At 40.3% G+C, this 21408-nt stretch overlaps 1 protein-coding gene and 1 long non-coding RNA gene across 5 annotated transcripts in view; one reads left to right on the top strand and one right to left on the bottom strand.

Annotated features, from left to right (window-relative positions):
- Positions 1 to 16282, bottom strand: part of AGL (amylo-alpha-1, 6-glucosidase, 4-alpha-glucanotransferase) — a 39731-nt gene extending 23449 nt beyond the window's left edge. Inside the window, exons 1-13 of one of the 4 annotated variants that reach the window (XM_052801445.1) lie at positions 16203 to 16282; positions 15170 to 15319; positions 12414 to 12624; positions 11356 to 11522; positions 10703 to 10906; positions 5813 to 5994; positions 5463 to 5574; positions 5052 to 5172; positions 4767 to 4869; positions 4579 to 4676; positions 3874 to 4013; positions 1327 to 1514; positions 127 to 250 (exon numbers count right to left, since the gene is read on the bottom strand). In XM_052801445.1, coding sequence (XP_052657405.1) covers positions 127 to 250; positions 1327 to 1514; positions 3874 to 4013; positions 4579 to 4676; positions 4767 to 4869; positions 5052 to 5172; positions 5463 to 5574; positions 5813 to 5994; positions 10703 to 10906; positions 11356 to 11522; positions 12414 to 12624; positions 15170 to 15251 — 1732 coding nt within the window. In that variant the 5' untranslated portion in view covers positions 15252 to 15319; positions 16203 to 16282. Of the gene's footprint in view, positions 1 to 126; positions 251 to 1326; positions 1515 to 3873; positions 4014 to 4578; positions 4677 to 4766; positions 4870 to 5051; positions 5173 to 5462; positions 5575 to 5812; positions 5995 to 10702; positions 10907 to 11355; positions 11523 to 12413; positions 12625 to 15169; positions 15320 to 15418; positions 15593 to 15765; positions 15927 to 16202 lie in introns of those variants that run through there. The other 3 variants (XM_052801444.1, XM_052801442.1, XM_052801443.1) reach the window with 3 other exon arrangements.
- A 165-nt stretch (positions 16283 to 16447) lies between these two features.
- On the top strand, positions 16448 to 20536 carry LOC128148051 (uncharacterized). The gene is made up of 3 exons (XR_008237176.1): positions 16448 to 16766; positions 16888 to 16974; positions 20261 to 20536. It is a non-coding gene; the product is annotated as an uncharacterized LOC128148051 (long non-coding RNA).
- The last annotated feature ends 872 nt before the right edge of the window (positions 20537 to 21408 follow it).

The following is a 21408-nucleotide window of genomic DNA, read 5'->3' on the forward strand; positions in this document are numbered from 1 at the left end:
AAGAAAAGGTAATTGCATAAGCAAAGAACATAAAAAAATAAAAAAAAGCATACCAATGTTAGTTTCACATTAAAAACTCCAAACCATACATGACAATCCTACATAATTTTCAACTGCTTATTGTACCTCTAATCAGGCTGGTAATTCCCAGGCGGTTGACAAAAACATTGTCAATGTACTCACTGCCCGTGAAGAGTTCAGCTATCACATAAAGATTAGGTCTGACTGATCTGGCTGTTGCTAGCATCTCCTATAGATCATAATACATTTTTAATGCAAGGCATCCATTGTCAGCTACATATATGCAATCATTAACATGAATGCTAACCAAACATAAATGAGTCATTCATATATGCAGTTCATTAAAAAATATTAATAACAGGAAAGATTAATAAAACCATGTTTATATTTTACACAGATTATTTATGGACTGCGTAATTCTAGGAAATTATCTGAGACTTTAAACTAATTACAACTTTGTTTTTAAACAAAATCTTAACTCAAAATGCAAGAACAAAAGGCTGGACAAAAGAGATACCTGTGAAGGTAAGAAATCTGAGGAAGACTTCAGTTTAAGCCTTTGAAGTTACCATTCCAAAAATAGTAACAATAAATGAAAGAATGGCAGAAGTTTTGAAATTGCTTCATTTAAGAGCCACTTAGAGCCTTTGTGTGGGCAAATCATCTTGTTTTAGAGAGCTCTTCATATAAGCTCTGTAACCAAGCCAAGTCTAAGCACTAAGAAGCTGCACTACTCAAACCTATTTAAAGCTAATTTACTAGCTAAGTACAATTTCTGGGTGTAGTCAGCTCCCTGGTAAACAATAAGCACTAATCTTAGCAATAAGCCTGCCAGACTAAACTTTTTGCAGGTGTTCTTTACCAACTTTTAAATTCTGGGAAGTAAACCACTTCTTGTTTAATTCAGCAACAGCAAAATATATGGCAAAAAACCACTAAGACTAAGACTTTCAACCAAGTCTTGGCAATGACTCCATCTAAAACTGACATACTGGATACTGGCAGTCATTGCACCAAGTCCATAGCTATGTGAGGGAAAGAAAACTTAGCCAGGTCCATCCGCATCTGCGATATTTCAGCTAAAGTAGAGAATTAAAAGATACAGTAGCTACACCACTCTACTGTTTAAAGTAGCTGAAATCATATCTAGACATCACCAGTCAGGAAACCTTGCTTATGCTATGAGGAAGATTAATTCACACCTGAACTCTGCCATGTAGCTCCTGCAGATTTTGTAGCAACAGTGCAGGTATTTATTTCACAGACAGAAGCTGTTTTATAATACACACACTTAATTTTGCGTACCTCAGCTACGTGAATAGGTGTTGAGTGACAGTTGTCAAGACGAACACCGTGGAAATATTTGGCAGTGATTTCAGTGTATTTTTTCATATGTGCCCAGAGATATGGGCAGTCTTCAGGTTTATTACCATAACGCAGTTTCACACTGTCTCCCCAACAAATAAGCTCTCTTCTCAAGTAAACATTTGAGCCTGTAAGGGAAATAAATTCACTATAGTGTATATATAGAGAGGGTATAGAATGTGCACCAAAATGAAAGTGTGGCATTTCATTTGCTACTGCTGAAGAGCAGAACACTGTGATGAAGAGTAAGAATTCTAACAATAACTGTATCAACTCAAAATCCATATACTCTACATTGATGTATGATTTCAGACTACTCCCAGGGAATATTTAACTTCTATAGTGATACTGAAATAATTCTTCAGGTTGAAATCAAATTCCTTTTAATTCTTCAAAGTAGTATAAAAACTGTACTTGAGAAAAGAAAGAAGAAATGAGCAGCAAACAAATGAACAAGATCAGTAGTTCAGTTGTTTATACTGGTCAAACTCAGAAAAGCATCACACTGTGTTACCATAAATAAACTGCCACAGGCACAATTTAAAATTTTATCTTCCATTAACAGCAGACTCTGATGATGCAAGGCAAATTTCCAAAGCACTTAGGCAGGTAGGTCACTTAAATGGACAAAGTCCCTAAATAATTTTTGTGTGTATAAAAAAATTTATCCTCCATCTAGTCTAGTTTCATATACTATTTTTTGCCTTCTTTTTGATGCAATCAATAAAAAACAATCTTTAAATCTGAGTTCACCTGTAATATACTTACTGCACAGAATATACTGACAAGAGATTTAACTGTGACAAAGACTTAAATAATCAGCCATATCTAAAAAAGTGACTTCTGTCCTATATAAATCATGTATTTGACAATGGCAGTAATATAATTAAAAAAAAAAAAAACCACACTATTTGCAACACGTAATATCCAGGCACGACCAAGGAATTGTCAATAATCAGACACCACATAAGAGAAATACAATTATCTTTGAGCCATCAGTCTTCTGAAGGTCTATTTGTATTCATCTTACCTAAACCTGATCAAAGCATGAACAGGGTCAGCACCACTCAGGATGGGTAAGACATAGCTACTCCATTGCTTTCTGCTACTCCTAGACCAGCTATACTGATGCATCACCACAGTTATTTTAGTTGTTGAACCTTGAATTGGATCAGGAAACTTGTTCAGCTGAAAAGTAATCCTACTTTAGCAAAGAGATTATTTTTCAGCCAGACTAATTTCCTACAGCTCACTTTATGGACACCTAAGTGATTGGGACTACACAATGAACGACGCACAACAAGAGTATGCAGCTAGTAAGAGCAGGGATTTTAAGTCACCACTACTTCCAAAACCATTCACTTAAGCACAGCCTACCTTTTACCTTCACTAATGGCAACATAACTATATGGACAGAAAAATTGGCTTTCTTTGGATGTACATCATGATTCTTTTAAGGGCCATTTACAGAACTGGCTGCATTTGTTTTGCAATTCCTATATTTGTGCCCTTATGTATCATCTTTTCACACCGCGTTCTCAGTTGAAATAATGTGTGGCATAAAACAAAGGTATAACACAACTATAAAGCACTCAAAAGGCTGTAGACAAACTAATAGAGAAAACTCAGTAATGGAAGTTAGGTATGCTAACTAAAGCCAATGACTGAAGCTAAAAATACAACAGTCTGCCCAAAAGCAAGGGCAGTTGGCTGAAAGGCAGCTGAACACAACAACCCTTGAAACACGTATTATCTTCATCCTTGCAAAACAAAAAAAAAGTAAATAAAAAGCAGTGAAAGGGCTGTAGACTATTTTGCAGAAACGAGGTGTCTGCTAACTCCAGATCACCCTGGCGTATCAACCAGATTAGCTTCTAGAGCAGACTCGACAAACTCTTAGAATTAAACTGGCCTTTCTTTGATTCAGTTTACAAAGTGAATGACTACTCTGAAAACAAGAGTTGTCAACCTTGCTTTTATTGGATATCAATGCTGTACCCAAAGGAGTTAGAATACAATATTTCAGTGCATGGTGATTTCATACCCTATCTTTCCTTCACGAGTGATCTGCATACTTAATTTGAATTAACTGGGTTGTCTCTTGACTGCCTGACTGCCACTCACTGGACCTTTCAAGGATCCAGTTTTTGCTCACTAATACATCGTCTTAGGGAAATGCCAACAAGGAGTGGTGTTGGAACAAAGTACAAAGTAAGCAAAGACAATGACAAAAGAGGGGAGGCAGGATGTCCTCATTTCAGTGGCAGAAAGCTGGTAATTTCCCTCAAGTCTTGCAAAACTGTACCTCACATCCCAGTTCTTACAGTTGATCTGTACACTGAATGGAAAAGTGCTATAAACTGAGTATCTGCTATTCTGCAGCTTCATAGGAATAAATCTTGAAAAAAGATAGATCAAATAAAATCCTTTTTGCTTTGGCTAGAATATCAAAAGGTTTGTAAGATGATTCAAAGTTCTTTTACAAACCTGGTTCCGCAAAGTTTCTAAGAGGATCATCTCCCATAACCCAACCATTATGAGCCATGAAATAACAAGCTTTATCTGCCTGATGTATCATAGTTTCTTCTTCCTCCACAGTCAGCTCTTTGAATGGGTAAGTAAAATACCTATGGAATAGATAGGCAATTAAAAAAAAAAAAAAAACAAAACCCACATAAGCTGAAATTTGTTGTCTTTGAAACTAAAATATCTGCTATAAACTGGCTTGTAGATAAAACATATATAAAAAAAGCAGCTGCTAGACTATAAATGATGGGGAGTTTTCTATTTCTTAGCATGCCTTGAAGGAAAAAAGGACAGGTGTTGCCACTATCTTGGTGTCAGCTGGTAATGTAAGATTAAAGCCCTAGCTCTTCAGATACGAGTGGCATCAAGTACATCAAACTTGAAAGGTGTAAGCTTTCCTAGTTCACCCCTCTTCCACCTACAAGAGCAATTTGCACTATGTAAGGCTTCAACATGCTCTGAGTATTGTTTCATGCTCTCTGATCACATTTGTTTATTAAACAGTTATCATCATTGCTTAAAAAAGACAGTCAATTCATTAAGTGGCATTTGTCCATGGGAAAGGAAACATACACTTCTACATAATGTATACTTTTAGTGAACTTTGAACTCACTTTCCCTGGATAGATTCTAAGTTTCCAAACAAAAAAAACCAAAAAAATATACCTGGTAACTAAAGGATTTTTTCTACTGATAGGACCCAGCTTAGGACCATCACCAGCCAGTCGTTCATAAACCACAGTCCCCACAAGACAATTGACAGCCTAGAAGTAATTTAATTATGCATTATTGAAATGCCTGCATTTATTTGCAATTTAAAACAATTCAGCATTAAAACATAGTAATTATAAGACCTGCTCTTGATGGTGATTAGTTTGCCTGTACTGTTCAGCATTTAGTTCCTCAATCCTCTTGCGAAACCAGTTACAACATTCTTCTATTGCAGCTGGTCCATTGCTTATCAGGAGGACATTAAAAGCAGAGGACAATTAGAATAATTTATTTTTAAAACATGCAGTATACTTAACTAAAAGGAAGGAAAAAATTAATTTTTCCCATCTCTGAAAAGAATTTTACTTATTTGGTTTTGCAAACTTAACTTCACTTGTGATTTTAACTTGTAATCAATAATACAATACCTGTGTGGTATGAATGTTGCTAATGCTATATTCATATCTACAGTACAGCCAAATCGTCTATAATCAGGGTCCTGAATTATTTGAAGATGTTCATTTGGATCAGATTTAGTGCTCACTTTGCCTAAGAACAAGATAGAAAAGAGTATTCATAAAGTAAAAATAGGAATTACATTTAAAAGGCATACAACTTTTATAATTCTAGCATAAGCAAAATATGGGTAGATAAAGGAAAGCCTTTAAAGGCTTTACTAGCCTCAAAGCATTCTTGTATGCTTAAATCAGCACAGTAGATTTCTCACACAGCAAAAAATGGGATTATTTTGTTTTCCAGCTTACTGTTACGTTTACCTATAAGTTTCTTGAACTATAAATATATAATCCACATGCTTCAGCAACATACTCTTCTTTTACCTTGAGTTAGGAGGCTTTTAAATTGCTGCACAGCTTTATTAACATCCACTTGGAAAAATTCCCATAGTTTAATTTTTGGATATACATCTTCCCAAATTAATTTACGGATACACTGTAAAAATAAAAATTATGTTAGTGAATAATGTTGATGATTAAAATAATTAAGAAAAAGCTAAGTGCTCCTATGAATTGTTCTGAAAAAATAATTTAGAGAGCAAAGGGTTATTTCATTAAATGTATCTGCAAAGTATACACCATTTTTTGTGCATTTCCACAACCTTAGAAATATTAAAGTTTTTTTCAGCTATTTATAGTGTTCATTAGCTTATATTTAGTTCTCATTCACTTACATTCAGGTGATGATCATTTTCAATCAAGGAGGGGATCCCTTTAGCAGCATACTTTCCATCAGCCACCATACAGGTCAAGTGCCACAGAGCTCTATCCAAGACCCAAGCTGGCTTCAGGTGAGGAGAATTTACAAGGTTATAGCCACATTCTGGATGCATCCTGAGCCACTCACTGTTAGTAGCTTATTCAAGAAAGGGAAAGGGGAAAAAAAAAACAAAACCCAAAACCAAACAGTAAGTACACAAACTGAACACTTAGGGTTTTTTTGCAAATGTCTTAACACCAAGAAGTTATGGTACTACGGCACGTATAGTTAGTTCACATTTCAACTAAAGTTTTCCATGCCAATAGAAAATCACGTCTTATGCATAGGTATGCATTACTGATAGCCATTTGTTTTGCAACAAATACAGGTGCAGAGACTGTGGAGAAACTTTTTGTTAGTTACATAAAAATATGCAATAGTACCACCAATTCTAAAACACTAAAAAAAAAATTTTTAAAAAATCACATTTTCATTGCAGGAAATACATCAAATAATGGACATGAAATTTTCTTTGTCTTTTGAAAGCCAAACATACATCCCAAACCAAGATTTAAGATGGCCTAAGCAGTTTATTTTTTAATATTCTTAACCCTATCAGATGCTACACACACAGCCAGAGAACAAGAGTGCACAGACACTGCCCAAAAAATAATTAATGAAAAAATGTAGTTAAATGGGCTTTTAAGAAAGGATTAGCTGTGACACTGTTGTGTACATTATAAGAAGCAGAGTGGTGGGAATTGATGCCACTGAGCCTTACACAGGAAGATGAGTGCGCTGTCCGGTGCATGCAAACGGAACGCTAGTTCAGATCAAACACTACACTCTATTGTGTCTATTTTCTAAAATTCCCCTGTAGCATCAACAAGCACCAAAAGAAATGCTGAACATTAAGAATTAACTCAGAGAAGGTAAGGAGCCTTCACTAGAAAATGGATGTAATATTCTAATATAGACAGTAGTGTGCATGCAGCAGTATGAGTACATACATATATAGTGGAGAGAATTTTGATTTTGGAAGTATGACAATGAAGAAAAAAATCCTCAAGAATTAATTTTTTTCCATTTTTGGAACTGTCCTAAACACAGTTTAACCAAAAATAAATTTTCATATATTCTTTTGAATGAATGTCTGCAATTAAAAAAGTAAACGTAAAAAAAAAAAGCACAGAATGCATAAGAACAAATTTTTACTCAGGTTTTACAAGTTTTTTTAAAGTCATTTCTCATAGAACGTGTCTTATTTTGTTTTAGAAAAGCAGAGGAAAATAGAAGTAGTACTTCACACAAGGGAAAATATATAACAAATTATTATATTGGAAACATGAAGAAAGAGCCATTAACATGTCCTAAATTATACTGGAACAATTAACACCTAAAACCCAAGTTTTAGTTCAAAGAAGTTCAAACAAAAATGTCAAAGGGAAAGAAAAGAGCGTACTCCCTCAGTCTATAGTATGAAAGCTCTTTTGAGCACCCTCTTACATTATATCTCAAGACCATTATGAACATGGCAAAATTCCATGTTTATAAGGTCAAACCATTTGTGAAAATTAAGATCTTCATAGTTTAAATGCCACCTACAACTGAAAACACCACACTTACTTTAAAGTTACATAAAGCAATAATAAACTTGGGCTGTTAAAGGCTGTTCTAGGCCAACCAGATCATGCCCTTCCCCCCTGCCCTTTTTTTTTTTTAATATATATACTACTTCTGAAAAAAATATTTTTTTTTCAAAAATCACAACTAGCTTACTCTATTCATCTAGCAAGAACCATGATTTACTACAAAGGATTTTCATGAGTAAATACAAGTAATTCTAAAAAGACAATATATCATTTAAATCTAAGGTGTTAACATGCAAAAAAAAAAAACCAAGTCAACAGGTCTTCCACTAATTCTGGTGCGGAACAGAATGATGTTTTCTGATCAGAAAGTAAGCTCCAATGATTCACAACATAACACCAAAAGAAATCTAATTCTGCAGAAAAAAATTTAGCCAAAACATCACTTGTGATTACATTTGTTACAGCAAGGGAGAAAATACACATAACTATAAAAATATGGAAATATTAAGATGAGGAATTACAGAAAGATATTTCTAAAATTCATTACGTTCTTGTTTAAGAAAATAATTTCACATTTTTCAAAGGACTAATCCATTGTTATACAAATTAAACACAAACTTAATATTTAGTAGTGATGCTCACTGCCCAAGACTTCTTTATTTTTTTTCTCCCCTTTATAAAGCTGAGAAAAAGGTGGTGTTTGATGTGATTAGTCAAGTGCTTGGAAGCAGGATTTACTCAAGTGTTAAATTGCAATTAGACAATAGTGGCCTCTTCTGAAAGATAAAGATATAATTTATTTCAGTTTATTTTTATTACTTTGTATGAGTTACTACAGCCACTGAAAGCTCAGAAAATAAAAAACCAACTCTCCTTTTTCTATCTCCTGGTGAAAAGTAAATGCCAGTGAACACAGTATTTCTTATTTGAGGGTGTTTGAACACCCTGAAGGAAATGGCAGCCCAAAAAGGGCACATCTACCCAGTTACCAGGCAGGGTTTGCAAGTTTATCTATGATACTCCTGCTAACATGCCAAAGGTGCATCTATATTTAACATTAGCACATGCATCTACTTTACTTTTAAAGTCAGGCCATAGACACTGGCGTTCATTAGAGCCTAACAGACATTAACATTAAAAAAAACGATTCCCACCATTCTCTACTGTGCAAGCAGTCCATTCTCCATGCCAGTGTAAAAACCAAACACCTTAGCCTAACCGCTTAATATTGAGAGTGAGTGGTCTGACTTCACAGCAGGAACACAGGGGAAGCATTGCCGCTTTTATACAGTGGTCTCAGCTAGAAAGCAGAAACCACCAATGGATAAAACCATGGTAAGCTGAGGGGTCATGAGCTGTTAGAATTACCAGCATTAGAGGATTTACTGTGAGACAATTTAAGCTTTTAATGCAGACATGCTGCAGAATTAATAACGATATGCAAGTATCCATAATCTGCTCAAAATAACTGACTACACATTTTGTGTCTTATATTCAAATGGGTCTACGAAACATGTTTTACAATTAAATCACCCTAATGTGTAGGAATGAACTAATTTAACTACTAGAAATTGCTGTTCAATTAAAATACAAAAAAAAAAAGTTAAATTTCCATCTAATCAAGATCCAGACAAAAAGAACCCCAAAAACTATTTGCCTATTTTCTTATTTCAAAAGCCCCCCCAAAAGTTCCACAGGCATATACTACATTATTGCTTATTCAGACATTTATCTACACATATCTTTCTGCTTATGCTAAATTTGGCATTTAACAAAGTTTGGACTCAGTTGTCAATCAAAAGGTTTTGATTATAAACAACAAAGGGGCAGGCAGAAATCGAGTTTAAAAGTTTGAAAGCAAGAAACAAAGCCATCAAGTATACCTTGCTTACTGATGTAAGTCAGGACCATAGTCATCTGACTATTTCTATCCTGTTAGAAGACACTTCTAAACATCCTTTCACCATAGTATAATTGTTTAGTCATCCATCCCAATGAAGATTACTTTGAACTCTGAATGTAACCTGAAAAAGTCCTTTCACAAACATAGCTAAGTAATGTGACATTTTTCTTCTTACATCTATTTTGGAGTCTAATAATTAGTTTAGAGTTGGGTATTTCTGTCCATAAAAACATTCTCCTTGGTAGCATGCAAATATACACAGTAAAAAGATGACAGGATCTCGAGCATGTGTGAGAGAAACTGGACTTGCAGTTGATTAAGTACATGAAATTTTTTATCCGAAATTGGGAGAATGTTTAAAAGCCTAGTTCCCTCAGACACATAGCCAATAACTACACTTAGTAACTTCTCAACAAACAGGGCAAACAACAGTGCCTACACTACATTGCAGACTGATTGGATAGGAATGCTTGGCAGCAGTCAATGCCAAAGTAGCAAAGCAAATAAAGCTTCAAATTCACAGATATCTGTGGTTAGGGGTTTTTTTAAGCCTCAAAGGACTCTAACATCAACATAAATAACCATTTGTTGTACTCTTTGCTATGAGAATGCTAGTTATTATGATCTTTAGGATTACAGCTTAAGATGAAAACTGCATTATAATCAAAGTAAACTTGTTATCTAAATAATCAGCAAAATTACAAATGAAGAAGTACTATAATTTAAATTTCATCAGATCATACTGAAGAAAACCCACTGTCCCTCAAGCAATTAAGAGAAGTAAAGCCTTCAATGCATTGGCATATCTATGCTTAAAAAACTCCCCCCCAAACACAAAGCTATCTCTTTTTTTCCTTTTCCCACAGACTGAGCTGTAACATTTCCTCCTTTGCTTAATCCTAGCCTCTTGTCCCTATTCTGTTTGCTGTCTGCATGCTAGATCCAAATTAGAGCAGTTACTTTTAAGCAGCTACAAGAATAATACCCTGTTTAACAAGACAGTACTCAGTTTATGTTTACCCAGTAATTAATAATACAGATTCCATTCATTTACTTGGGAGCTACACAGAGCAGATCATGAAAATAAGCATATTATAAAAATACAGACGCATGCACAGTTCATTAATTCTCTCTAAGAAGGGCTCTATTCACTCCTTCAGTAACAATACTAAATTCTTTGACATCTGTTATGGAGACATATCAGTTATAATCATAAAGAGTTGTCCTGGATCTGAGAGATTCAAAGAGAGAAGCAACTAAGTTCCTTAAAACAGCTACTAAAAGATGGGTTCAAGGGGGAAAAGTTAAGGCAAACAATGAAATATAATTATAGGACCAATCTTGTTATTAACACACACAAAAATCATACCAGTATGATTGTAGACTACATCTGTGATGCAAAGCATATTCCATTCATTTTTCAATTTTTCCACAAGAGCTCCTATATCACTCCAAGTGCACTTTTTATTATGGCTTGAAAATTCAGGATTTACTTCTAACTGATCAGCCAGTGAATAACATGATCTAGACAGTCCAAGCTTCTGCAGTGGTGTAAAATGAATCATGTTGTAACCTACATAGTAAGAAGCCATTTAATAAGAAGAACAAATTTCAGTCAAAGTTAATTGAAAGAAGCATAATAAGTAGCAGTTATAACACGTACTTAAAGCTAGTGTTTGGAATAACCAGTGTAAACTAATCTGAATCTTCCCCTTGAAATTCTACATAACACAAGCTTTAAAAATCACCCCGTCAGTTCTACAAACTTCCAAGTCTATCTGAAATCAAAACAATAAACAAAAGTGGTTTCCCATATTACGAAATCCCTGCGTTTTCGCACTTCTGCAAATATTTTAATCATTTCACTGACTTAATCTATTAACTAAATTGAATATAGTGGAAAATATTTAGTCTACAAAATAAAGAATAAATGAGGTGTTCACACTGAAGCTCTTCAGTGTAACTTTGGGTTTTGATCGTAAGACAAAAATATATATCCTTTAATATGTGTATTGGCATTACCTGTTTCTTTTGCAACTTTAAGCCTATCTTCCCATTCATGAAATGGTCCCAGACACTTAGCAAGGAACGTCTGGAGTGTAACACAATCCAAAGGTAGCACATGATTATCAGCTCCAACATGTAAAATAGGATCCACGACTATGTAACCTCCACCACTTTTTTCATTTCTAGGAAAAATTAATTTTCATTGGCATAGTAAACACTCATTGTACCAATCAGTTTCAGAAAGAGAATCCAACAAGCACAAGCTATTTCAACAACACAGTAGCCCAGTACAGAGGTTGGGGGGAGGTGGGGAACAGGACTGCAGGGCACCTGAAGAAAATAGGGAACACTGAAGAGATGTTCATCTCTTAGGCATCATCTCTCTACTGGACTTGCAAGAATACAATTGGGATGCAGAGCTTTAAACTGTCTGCAAAACTGAGATACCTTTGTTACTTTCTGAGACAGAGTACTGGTTCCCCCTTTTAGGATATAGACAGAAACAAAGAAAGCATGACTGCCCATCTTTTATACAGAGATCTCCACTTGGAGCACCATTCTCAGGAAGATACCCGAGCTAAATGCCCTTTTAAGCCTGAGGGAATTTAACCACCCATTTTCCAGAAACTCAGAATACCAGAGTACAATCATTACAGATACTGGCATTCTCTTCTGCACTTGTCCTGTTGAAACAAAGGAGGAAATAAAGAACATGAAGAATGCCAGAACCTCTGTGTTAGAAAAACAGAAAAGAACCTTCAAAGTCAATGAAGGATCAGATACTCAGAATGCTGATGACTTTGAAAACTTGTAAAAATCACTTGCCTTTCCAACATTCACAGAAAATTAATCAACTTTGTTCTGTACATTCCCCAGAATATCTTTGCATCAGAAAGTATTAAACAACCACCACAGGTACTGTCTTTCATTAGCAGATTCAGATAGGCCCCACGGTTGCAATTTGAAAAACGCATAGAAAAAAATGTTTTCAGTCTTAACAGTGATTTCTTCAGGTTAAAATGTAGACTAAGGTAGCAGACTGCATTTGGCTATAAGTATAGAATTTCACTTACCCAAGACTGAAATAGTACTGGTATGACCCAGAAATTTGGAGATCTAGCTTGCAGTATTTGTCAGAGTCATCTTCTTTTCCTGTGGGATTGTGCCATGACAGCGTCCTGAACTTGTGGCGATCAAATACTTCTCCAGAAGCTGGATAATTTGTGTACACGGTAACAGGCTTGCCTTGAAGAGTTGGGCCCAATCGGAACTGTAGTTCAAAACCTCAAGAAAAAAGATAAAATCACTTTATTAGACAGACTAGATGTTTCTATTCTGTAATTACAAATCACAATTTGATATTACGTTAAGAAGAAAGTACACCACCATATCTGCCAAGAATTTCAGCAGAATGGTATAATTCTACAGCATCATCTCTCCCTACTTTCTTAATGTCGTTCTTTGCACACTTTATATATAGTCCTTTTCCTTTACTTATATGGCACTGTTCATCCCCTTTCCAATTTTCTCCTCTTTGCTATATAAAATGTCTTAAAAACAAAATACAGCAAAACACCATGATCAGCAGACTACATACAATTTTATGCAGATTTTGGATTACGTAGTATTTAAGTATTTAGGTTTACCAAGTCTATATACTAAGCTGACCCGTGAAAACATCTGACAAAAAATTAGGAACACATTTCAAACCAGAAATATTTCAAATCCCTTCATTCTCCATTGAGGGTTCACTAAACAATGCTAAATTCCTTATGCTTTTAACTGTAAAATTATATATACTTGTGTGTAACCTGCAATGTACAAACAAATTGTTAAACATTCAGAGCGCTCAACAAACCAAAGGGAGTTTGCATACAGGCTGCAGGTCACACACACAGAGAAAAGAACAGTATTTAGGCTTAAGATGCCCATGATAATGAGAACAAAATTAAGTTAAAATATTAGGACCTAAAACCATACTGTAGTCTGTTCAGTTGCATATGAAAAATTCAGTCAACAGGTTTCAGAATAGGTTTCCACTTGCAGGTTTGAGGGCCACCATCATGTGCATGGCTAATTACAAGGTCCTTCCAAGTGACTGAAACAGGTATAAGTGCTTGCACAATAACTTTTACTAAATTACGTGCCAGTCGTGTAGTTAACTGTAGTAAAACACCTACTAGCCCTAGCAGTCTACAAAATTGGGAGTAAAAGAAACCTGACTATTTGTAAAAAGAGAAAGTTATTAATACACAGATAATGAATTAAAAGTGTAAAAAAACCCGAATATGAAGTTCCAGTATCTTAAGTTGAAAAAAAGCCACTTGCTTATTATGTAGAATCATGGGGATTCTAATACCAGAATTCAATGTCTGAATACATCTAAATGCAAGACTCACCAAGCTCACAGTTTCTCGTATTAACATAATCACCACTGCACCAAAACCCACCATGTAAAGCAGTGAGTTTACAATCTGAATGTCTGTCAGGTAAAATGAAGCTCATTTGATTAAAAAAAAAAAAAAAATCAATCACTTTTGGAAGGTTAAATACACTCTCCCCAGTACTGTCCTGACATTTATTACAGGGATTACTAAAATTAGAGCACAGGGATATATGCCATCGATATCTTATTTCCTGTAACAGTTATACTGACATCAGGAATGCTGTGCTCAAAATTAGCTATGCCCTCTCAGAGACTGCTAGCAGCAGAGGCACTCTGAATGTTTGATAGCCATGCACTTCTGTGTGACTCCTTCCAACAAAATTTACACAGCTGGAAGGATGAGTTAAAAATGGAGGTTAAAGTCAACTCTGCACTTCTTCACTACTGACATTTTCTTAGACTAGATTGTCAGAAAATTTTGAAATCAGTATAGTTGAAGAGAATTATTATTCTCAAGAACCAAAATCTTGCTCCTCTACTAAACCACTTTGATATCAGGTTCTTAGATCAGTAACATAAAGCAATAAACCCCACAAAATTTCATGAGTAATAAGAACTGCTGCATCATTAGAAGTTGTTTCTAAAGACAGTGGCTTTAGTTTTATAGTCTGAATTTGCTGACCGGCATAATAGTGGATGAATTAGTGGGGTGGTTTTTTGTTTGGTTTGTTTTTGGGGTTTGTTTGTTTGTTTTGATTGGGTTTGGGGTTTTTTTTGCAAATAGACTTAAAACACTTTCAGAGAGAAATAACGTCAAATTCTTAGAAGTATGCAGCCACAATACTAACATAGCACAGCTATAAGAAATCTGACAGGCAAGATAGGATTTAGGAGGAGCTAAAGATCCCATATTCTGAAACATTACCTCAGACTTTGCAAAATGTTAGTATTACTGATACGTTTCAAAATTATAATATTAAAGATGGGGTGCTGCATAACACGTTGCAGATAAATACTAGAGAGCTTGACTTATGAGGACTTTTTCGGGTCACTGAAGTACAGGTTATAAAAGGAGAGGTCCTGTTCTGCAGGGCCTGTCTAAAAAATGCTTCACACTTCATTCCCATGAAGACTGATGGCTCCTAGCCGATCTACTCCTCATTTCTCAAGCATTTTATGAGACAGACTGGACCGCAACTGGAGCCCATAGAGCTCTGCAGTGGAAACAAGTATGTCAGGAATTGTTTCACATTAGAACATGGAAAAAAGTAAGGAAGAAAAGAACACCACCACCGCAGGCTGAGCTCCCTTTCCATTGCCGCCCGAAGAAGGTGGCGAGTGCCCGCCCGGCCATTTCCCGCTCACCCGGCCCTGGGGGCTCCCCGCCGAGGAGGAGCAGGAGGAGGAGGTTGAGGTGGCCGCAGCCCGCCGCCCCCGACCTACCTTGCTCCAGCCTGAAGAGGGTTTTGTCCAGCTTCTCCATCTCGCTGAGGTGCAGCAGCCGCGTCTCCTTACCGCTCAGCATGGCTGCGGCCGTCTGCCCGGCGCTCCTGCCGCGCCAGGCGACTCACTTCGGGGAGGGAGAAGCAAGCCCTGCCGTGAGGGAACACAAACAAAAACCCACAGGTCAGCGGCGACCCCCGGGAGGACGGCGTCTGTTTGGGAACGCCTCACGCTGCCCGTCTCGCTTACATGTTCCCCGGCCCCGGGGAAATAAGGGGACGAAGCGCTGCAGGGCAGGGAGGAGGGGGAGGAGGGTATGAGGGAGCTGTCAGGAGGCACCCAGCCCTCCCCTGGCCGTGGACTGCCGCCGGCAGCACCGCAGACCAGCTCCTCGTCCCACAGCGCGGCCCGGCCCGCAGCCAGAGCCGCGGAGATGCCCCCGGCCCGAGCCGCCCCCCCGGGGGGGGGGGGGGGAGCCTGACACCTGTCACTCTCCCCGCTCGCCCCGGTGCTGCCGGGAGTCACCGCCAGGCCCCTTATCACCACCCTGCCTCTGTGGGAAGCGGTGCCCGCCTCAGCCGTCCCACCATACTCACGAGCGGGCCCGGAGAGCGGCGGAGGCGCAGCTCCCCGCTGAGGGTGACGGCTGCCGAGGCCGAGCGCAGCCGGGGCCGGGGCTGGAGCAGCCCGTCCGCCCTCGCCTGCTGCTGCGGCCCCGGGCTGGCCGGGCGGGCAGTCACTCACGCACTCGCCAGCAGCCACGACAGACTCGGCGGAACCGCTTTTTTTTTCCTCCCCTTTTCTCGCTTTTTTTGAAACAAACTTTATTGGTTCCGCCGCGGCCGCGCACGGAGACGGGCGGCGCCGGCGCAGCTCCCGCGAGAGCGCAGGGCCCGCCCCGGCAGCGGTGCGGGCGGCCGGGCCGGGCCGGGCCGGGCCGGCTGGGTCTGCCCCGCCCCGCCCCGCCCCGCCCCTCCCCTCCCGTCTCCTCTCCGCCCCGCCCCGGGGAGCGAGCCGTGAGGGGAGAGGTTACCTCAGAAGCGACCCCTGTCGCCGGCGCTGTCGCGGCTGCGAGCGGGCCGAGCTCTCCGCGAGTCCGGGCCCGGGAGCACCCCAGGGCTTTCGGGGAACGCAACGTGGTGCTACCTGATCTTCTGCCCCTGCTTTTACAGCCATAGCCCCCACCAGCGCCTTTACACACGGCTTGTGCGTACCAGCACGAGAGACCTCCCACCGAGGGGGCTCAGGCACCTGAAACCAAAGCTCTGTGCGATTTAACGGGCATTCCGCTGAGGAAAATGTGACTTTAACGGCTGCCTGAAGTAGCCGGGCTGACGCCGTTGGGCCCAGCCGCTCCTTGCCGTGATGGAAACGCCGCTCCGGGGGGCTTCCTCAGCGTTCCCGCCTTGCTGCCTCGGGCCGGCGCGGGCAGGAGCCCGCTGCCTCCCGCCGCGTCGCGGGCGCAGAGCGGCCAGGCAGCCAACTCCTTTCTGATAGGCTGCGCTGTAGAAAAAACATGATGTCAGCTGGGGTTTAAGTGCTATATATAGTATGTGGACAAGATTACAAACTCGGGGGATCTGTCTTTGACCAAGAGGTAAGGTGGTTTAAAAAAAACCAAAAACAACAAAACCGAACAAACAACCCCCTTGTTTTGAAGCATACTGTCATCTGAACTGCTGTCACTAGAGAGCCCTTACCGTTGCTTTATATTGCAGAATACCTGGCACAGTTGCTCCAAGCTTCTCAACACCGAAGTCATTAACTGTACCCCACTGTAAAGGTCAGCCTTGCAACTTTGGAAGGTCAGTCTATTTTTATTGCCTAGAACTGCATTAAAAAAAAAAAAAGTGCTTCTCAATTTGCAGTCACTGTTATACTGTTGGGTTTTTTTTTTCTTTTCAAAGGTGGTATATTTTGTGGAATTGGGAGGAGTCTGTAGACTTAACCATTTACTTCCAGTCATCCCATGCATACCCTTATAACTGTGTCTTACTGCAATGCAATGTGATGGATGAGGAGCTGATCGAGAGCTTATGGGTCAGGATTAAAGGGAGGGCAGGGACAGGTGACATTATAGCGGGGGTCTGCTACAGGCCACCCGACCAGGAAGACCGAGCGGATGAGGGCCTCTATAGACGGATAGGAGCAGCCTCACAATCACAAGCCCTGGTCCGCATGGGGGACTTCAATTACCCTGATATCTGTTGCAGGGACAACACAGCAGGGCATAAGCAATCCAGGAGGTCCCTGGAATGTGTTGATGATAACTTCCTTCTCCAAGTGGTAGAGAGCTATGCTGGACCTTGTTCTCACCAACAAGGAGGGGCTGGTGGGGAGTGTGAAGCTCAAGGGCAGCCTGGGCTGCAGTGACCATGAAATGGTGGAGTTCAGATCCTTAGGGCAGCGAAGAGGGCCCACAGCAACCTCGCTACCCTGGATTTCAGGAGAGCAGACTTTGGCCTCTTCAGGGATCTGCTTGGTAGAGTACCATGATCTACTTGGTAGAGTACCATGTGATAAAGCCCTGAAGGGAAGAGGGGCCCAAGAAAGCTGGTCAAGGATTCACCTTCTTCAAGCTCAGGACTGATGCATCCCAACAAAAAGGAAGTCAGGCAAAAATGCCAGGAGGCCTGCATGGATGAACAAGGAGCTCCTGGACAAAGTCAAACACAAAAAGCCTACAGAGAGTGGAAGCAAGGACAGGTAGCCTGGGAGGCATACAGAGAAATTGTCTGAGCAGCCAGGGATCAAGTTAGGAAAGCTAAAGCCCTGGTAGAATTAAATCTGGCCAGGGACGTCAAGGGCAACAAGAAAAGCGATAGGTACATTGGTGATAAAAGGAAGATTAGGGAAAATGGGGGCCCTCTCTGGAAGGAAACGGGAGACCTGGTTACCTGGGACATGGACAAGGCTGAGGTACTCCATGATTTTTTTGCCTCAGTCTTCACTGGCAAGTGCTCCAGCCACACCACCCAGGTCACAGAAGGCAAAGGCAGGGACTGGGAGAATGAAGAACCACCCGCTGTAGGAGAAGATCAGATTCGAGACCATCTAAGGAACCTGAAAGTGCACAAGTCCATGGGACCTGATGAGATGCCTCCGCAGGTCCTGAGGGAAATGGCGGATGAAGTGACTAAACCACGATCCATCATATTTGAGAAATTGTGGCAGTCCAGTGAAGTTTCCACTGACTGGAAAAGGGGAAATATAACACCCATTTTTAAAAAGGGAAAAAAGAAAGACCCAGGGAACTACAGGCCAGTCAGTCTCACCTCTGTGCCTGGCAAGATCATGAAGCAGATCCTCCTGGAAACTATGCTAAGGCACATGGAAAATAAGGTGGTGGTTGGTGACAGCCAACATGGCTTCACTAAGGGCAAATTGTGCCTGACAAATTTGGTGGCCTTCTATGATGGGGTTACAGTGTTGTTGGATAAGGGAAGAGCAACTGACATCATCTACCTGGACTTGTGCAAAGCACTTGACACTCATGCATGACATCTTTGTCTCTAAATTGGAGAGACATGGATTTGACACATGGACCACTCAGTGGATAAGGAATTGGCTGGATGGTTGCACTCAAAGAGTTGTGGTCAATGGCTTGATGTCTGAGTAAAGACCAGTGACAAATGGCATTCCTCAGGGGTCAGTATTGGGACTGGTGCTGTTCAACATCTTTGTCAGTGACATAGACAGTGGGATTGAGTGCACCCTCAGCAAGTTTGCTGATGACACCAAGCTGTGTGGTGCAGTCAACATGCTGGAGGGAAGGGATGCCATCTAGAGAGACCTTGAGAGGTGGGCCCATGTAAACCTCATGAAGTTCAACAAGGCCAAGTGCAAGGTCCTGCACATGGGTTGGGGCAATCCCAAGCACAAATACAGGCTGGGTGATGAGTAGGTTGAGAGCAGCTCTGTGGAGAAGGACTTGGGGGTGTTGGTTGACGAGAAGCTCAACATGACCCAGCAATGTGTGCTTGCAGCCCAGAAAGCCAATCACATCCTGGGCTGCATCAAAAGAAGCATGACCAGCAGATCGAGGGAGGTGATTTGGCCCCTCTACTCCACTCTTGTGAGACCCCAGCTCTGGGGCCCCCAGCATAAGGAGGACATGGACCTGTTGGAGCGAGTCCAGAGGAGGGCCATGAAGATGATCAGAGGGCTGGAGCACCTCTTCTATGAAGACAGGCTGAGAGAATTGGGGTTGTTCAGTCTGGAGAAGAGAACGCTCCAGAGACACCTTATAGCAGCCTTCCAGTACCTAAAGGAGGCCTACAAGAAAGCTGGAGAGGGACTTTTTACAAGGGCATGTAGGGATAGGACAAGGGGTAATGGCTTTAAACTTAAAGAGGGTAGATTTAGATTAGATGTAAGGAAGAAGTTCTTCACTGTGAGGGTGATGAGGCACTGGAACAAGTTGCCCAGGGAGGTTGTGGATGCCCCATCCCTGGAAGTGTTCAAGGCCAGGTTGGATGGGGCTTTGAGCAGCCTGGTCCGGTGGAAGGTGCCTCTGGCCATGGCATGGGGGTTGGAACTAGATGATCTTTAAGGTCGCTTCTAACCCAAACCATTCTATGATTCTATGAATGTGTTCATCCAATTACGATGCATTTAGGGGCAGTCCAAAGGCCTTGATATTCATGGAAGCACTTCCACCCATTTCAAACTGAGTTTGTTATCTTTTGGTAGCTAATTTTTTTCTTTCCCCCTTCACCTGCTCCTCCCTCTGAACATTTTAAGAAATCTGTTTGTTCCTTATGACAGTTCACATTTTTTGGTATTGTTGAGAAAGGCTTTCATGTTGATGTAAGTGAATATGTCAGCCTTTATGCCCCTTGACAATATTAGGGTCTCTAGACAGACTGAGGGAAAATTGCTAATAAAAGCCCCCTCTATGTATTTGTGCAGTTCCCCTGACATTCACCTCACTGAGACTCATTCAGATATGATTCAAATGTGATACTTCCAATCCAGATTATTTTACACAGATATTTCCTGGGGGCCCAGCAGGATTCTCCCATCTTCCTTGTCTTTTCTAGCCCCCCTTATTCCTTACTCAGCTTGCTGGCCTGTGTGCTTTGTATGCAGGACAGACTTGCACCTAGCAGAAGCCTGGGTCTCCTCGTATGCCGGCTGCTTTCTCTGAACTGGATATGTCCTAGTAAAGAAGATACAACATAGGAATGGGAAATACAAGATGCTCCAACAGGTATGGGAGTTGTAGGAACAAAACCAACAGACATATCATTGAAAGAGATCTGGACCATCTCTTTGCTATGGTCCTCAGCAGGCTTCCGTATCCTGAAGTGACTTGCAGTTGGTCTGCCACAGAGCCTTGCACAAGTGCCTCTTCCTCCAGGCTTGCTATTGTCCTGTCATGTACTGCAAACAGGGTGGGATTTAGAAATTTCATGAGCTGCTTACGCAGTGCACAGTTCTAAGAGAGGAGGAGCAAATAACACCTATGTAGCCAAGTCCTTTGCATAAATAGTTACCGGAAAGTGCATGCTGAATACCTTGTGAAAAGCAAGAAAAACCCAAAAGGGTATTACTGAAGGCAATTTCACCACTGCTACCAAGTTTTAAAATGTGGCTTTTTTGTTTTCCCTACTTAATAGGGAAACTCACCCTACTCTAATTACTAGGTTTACACTGCCACATCTCCACTACACTATGCATTTAGACAGGTTTTGAAACGTATCCAAGTTTATGAAAAAGGACTTTTAAGTTTCTCAAGGCAAAAATCATTAGGAAACCAAACTAGCATACAGCCTCCTGATTCCAAATCCTGAAGTAGTTATTTTGACCAACATTTGTGACTGTAGCTAAAACAGATGTCAACAGTCTAAATGAAGGACTTGATCCACTACACAGCAAAAAAGTTCCCTAAGTACTATTAAATCACTTAATAATTAGAACAGTATCATTTTATTGGCCTTCAATTCAATATGAAAAAAATGACTCTTACAAAGATACTGAATGAATATAGCAGGTCCCTTGATGAAGTTTAATCTGGAAAGCAGAGCAGACTGCTCTAATCCTTTCTCTGTCAACATCACCTCTTACGCTGGCACATCCCTTACGGACTTTGGGCCTCTGTTAATTTAGCAGACGTAAATTGAGCAAAATTTCTGTATATGGGAACCACACCAGCAAAACATCAGTGCACAAGTGCTACCATTTAGCATTGCTGATATTGTATAGGACACAGCCAACAGCAATTATGCATGGCAGTT

The sequence above is a fragment of the Harpia harpyja genome, chromosome 11 (genome assembly GCF_026419915.1).
Source record: "Harpia harpyja isolate bHarHar1 chromosome 11, bHarHar1 primary haplotype, whole genome shotgun sequence".
NCBI classification, from domain to species: Eukaryota; Metazoa; Chordata; class Aves; order Accipitriformes; family Accipitridae; genus Harpia; species Harpia harpyja.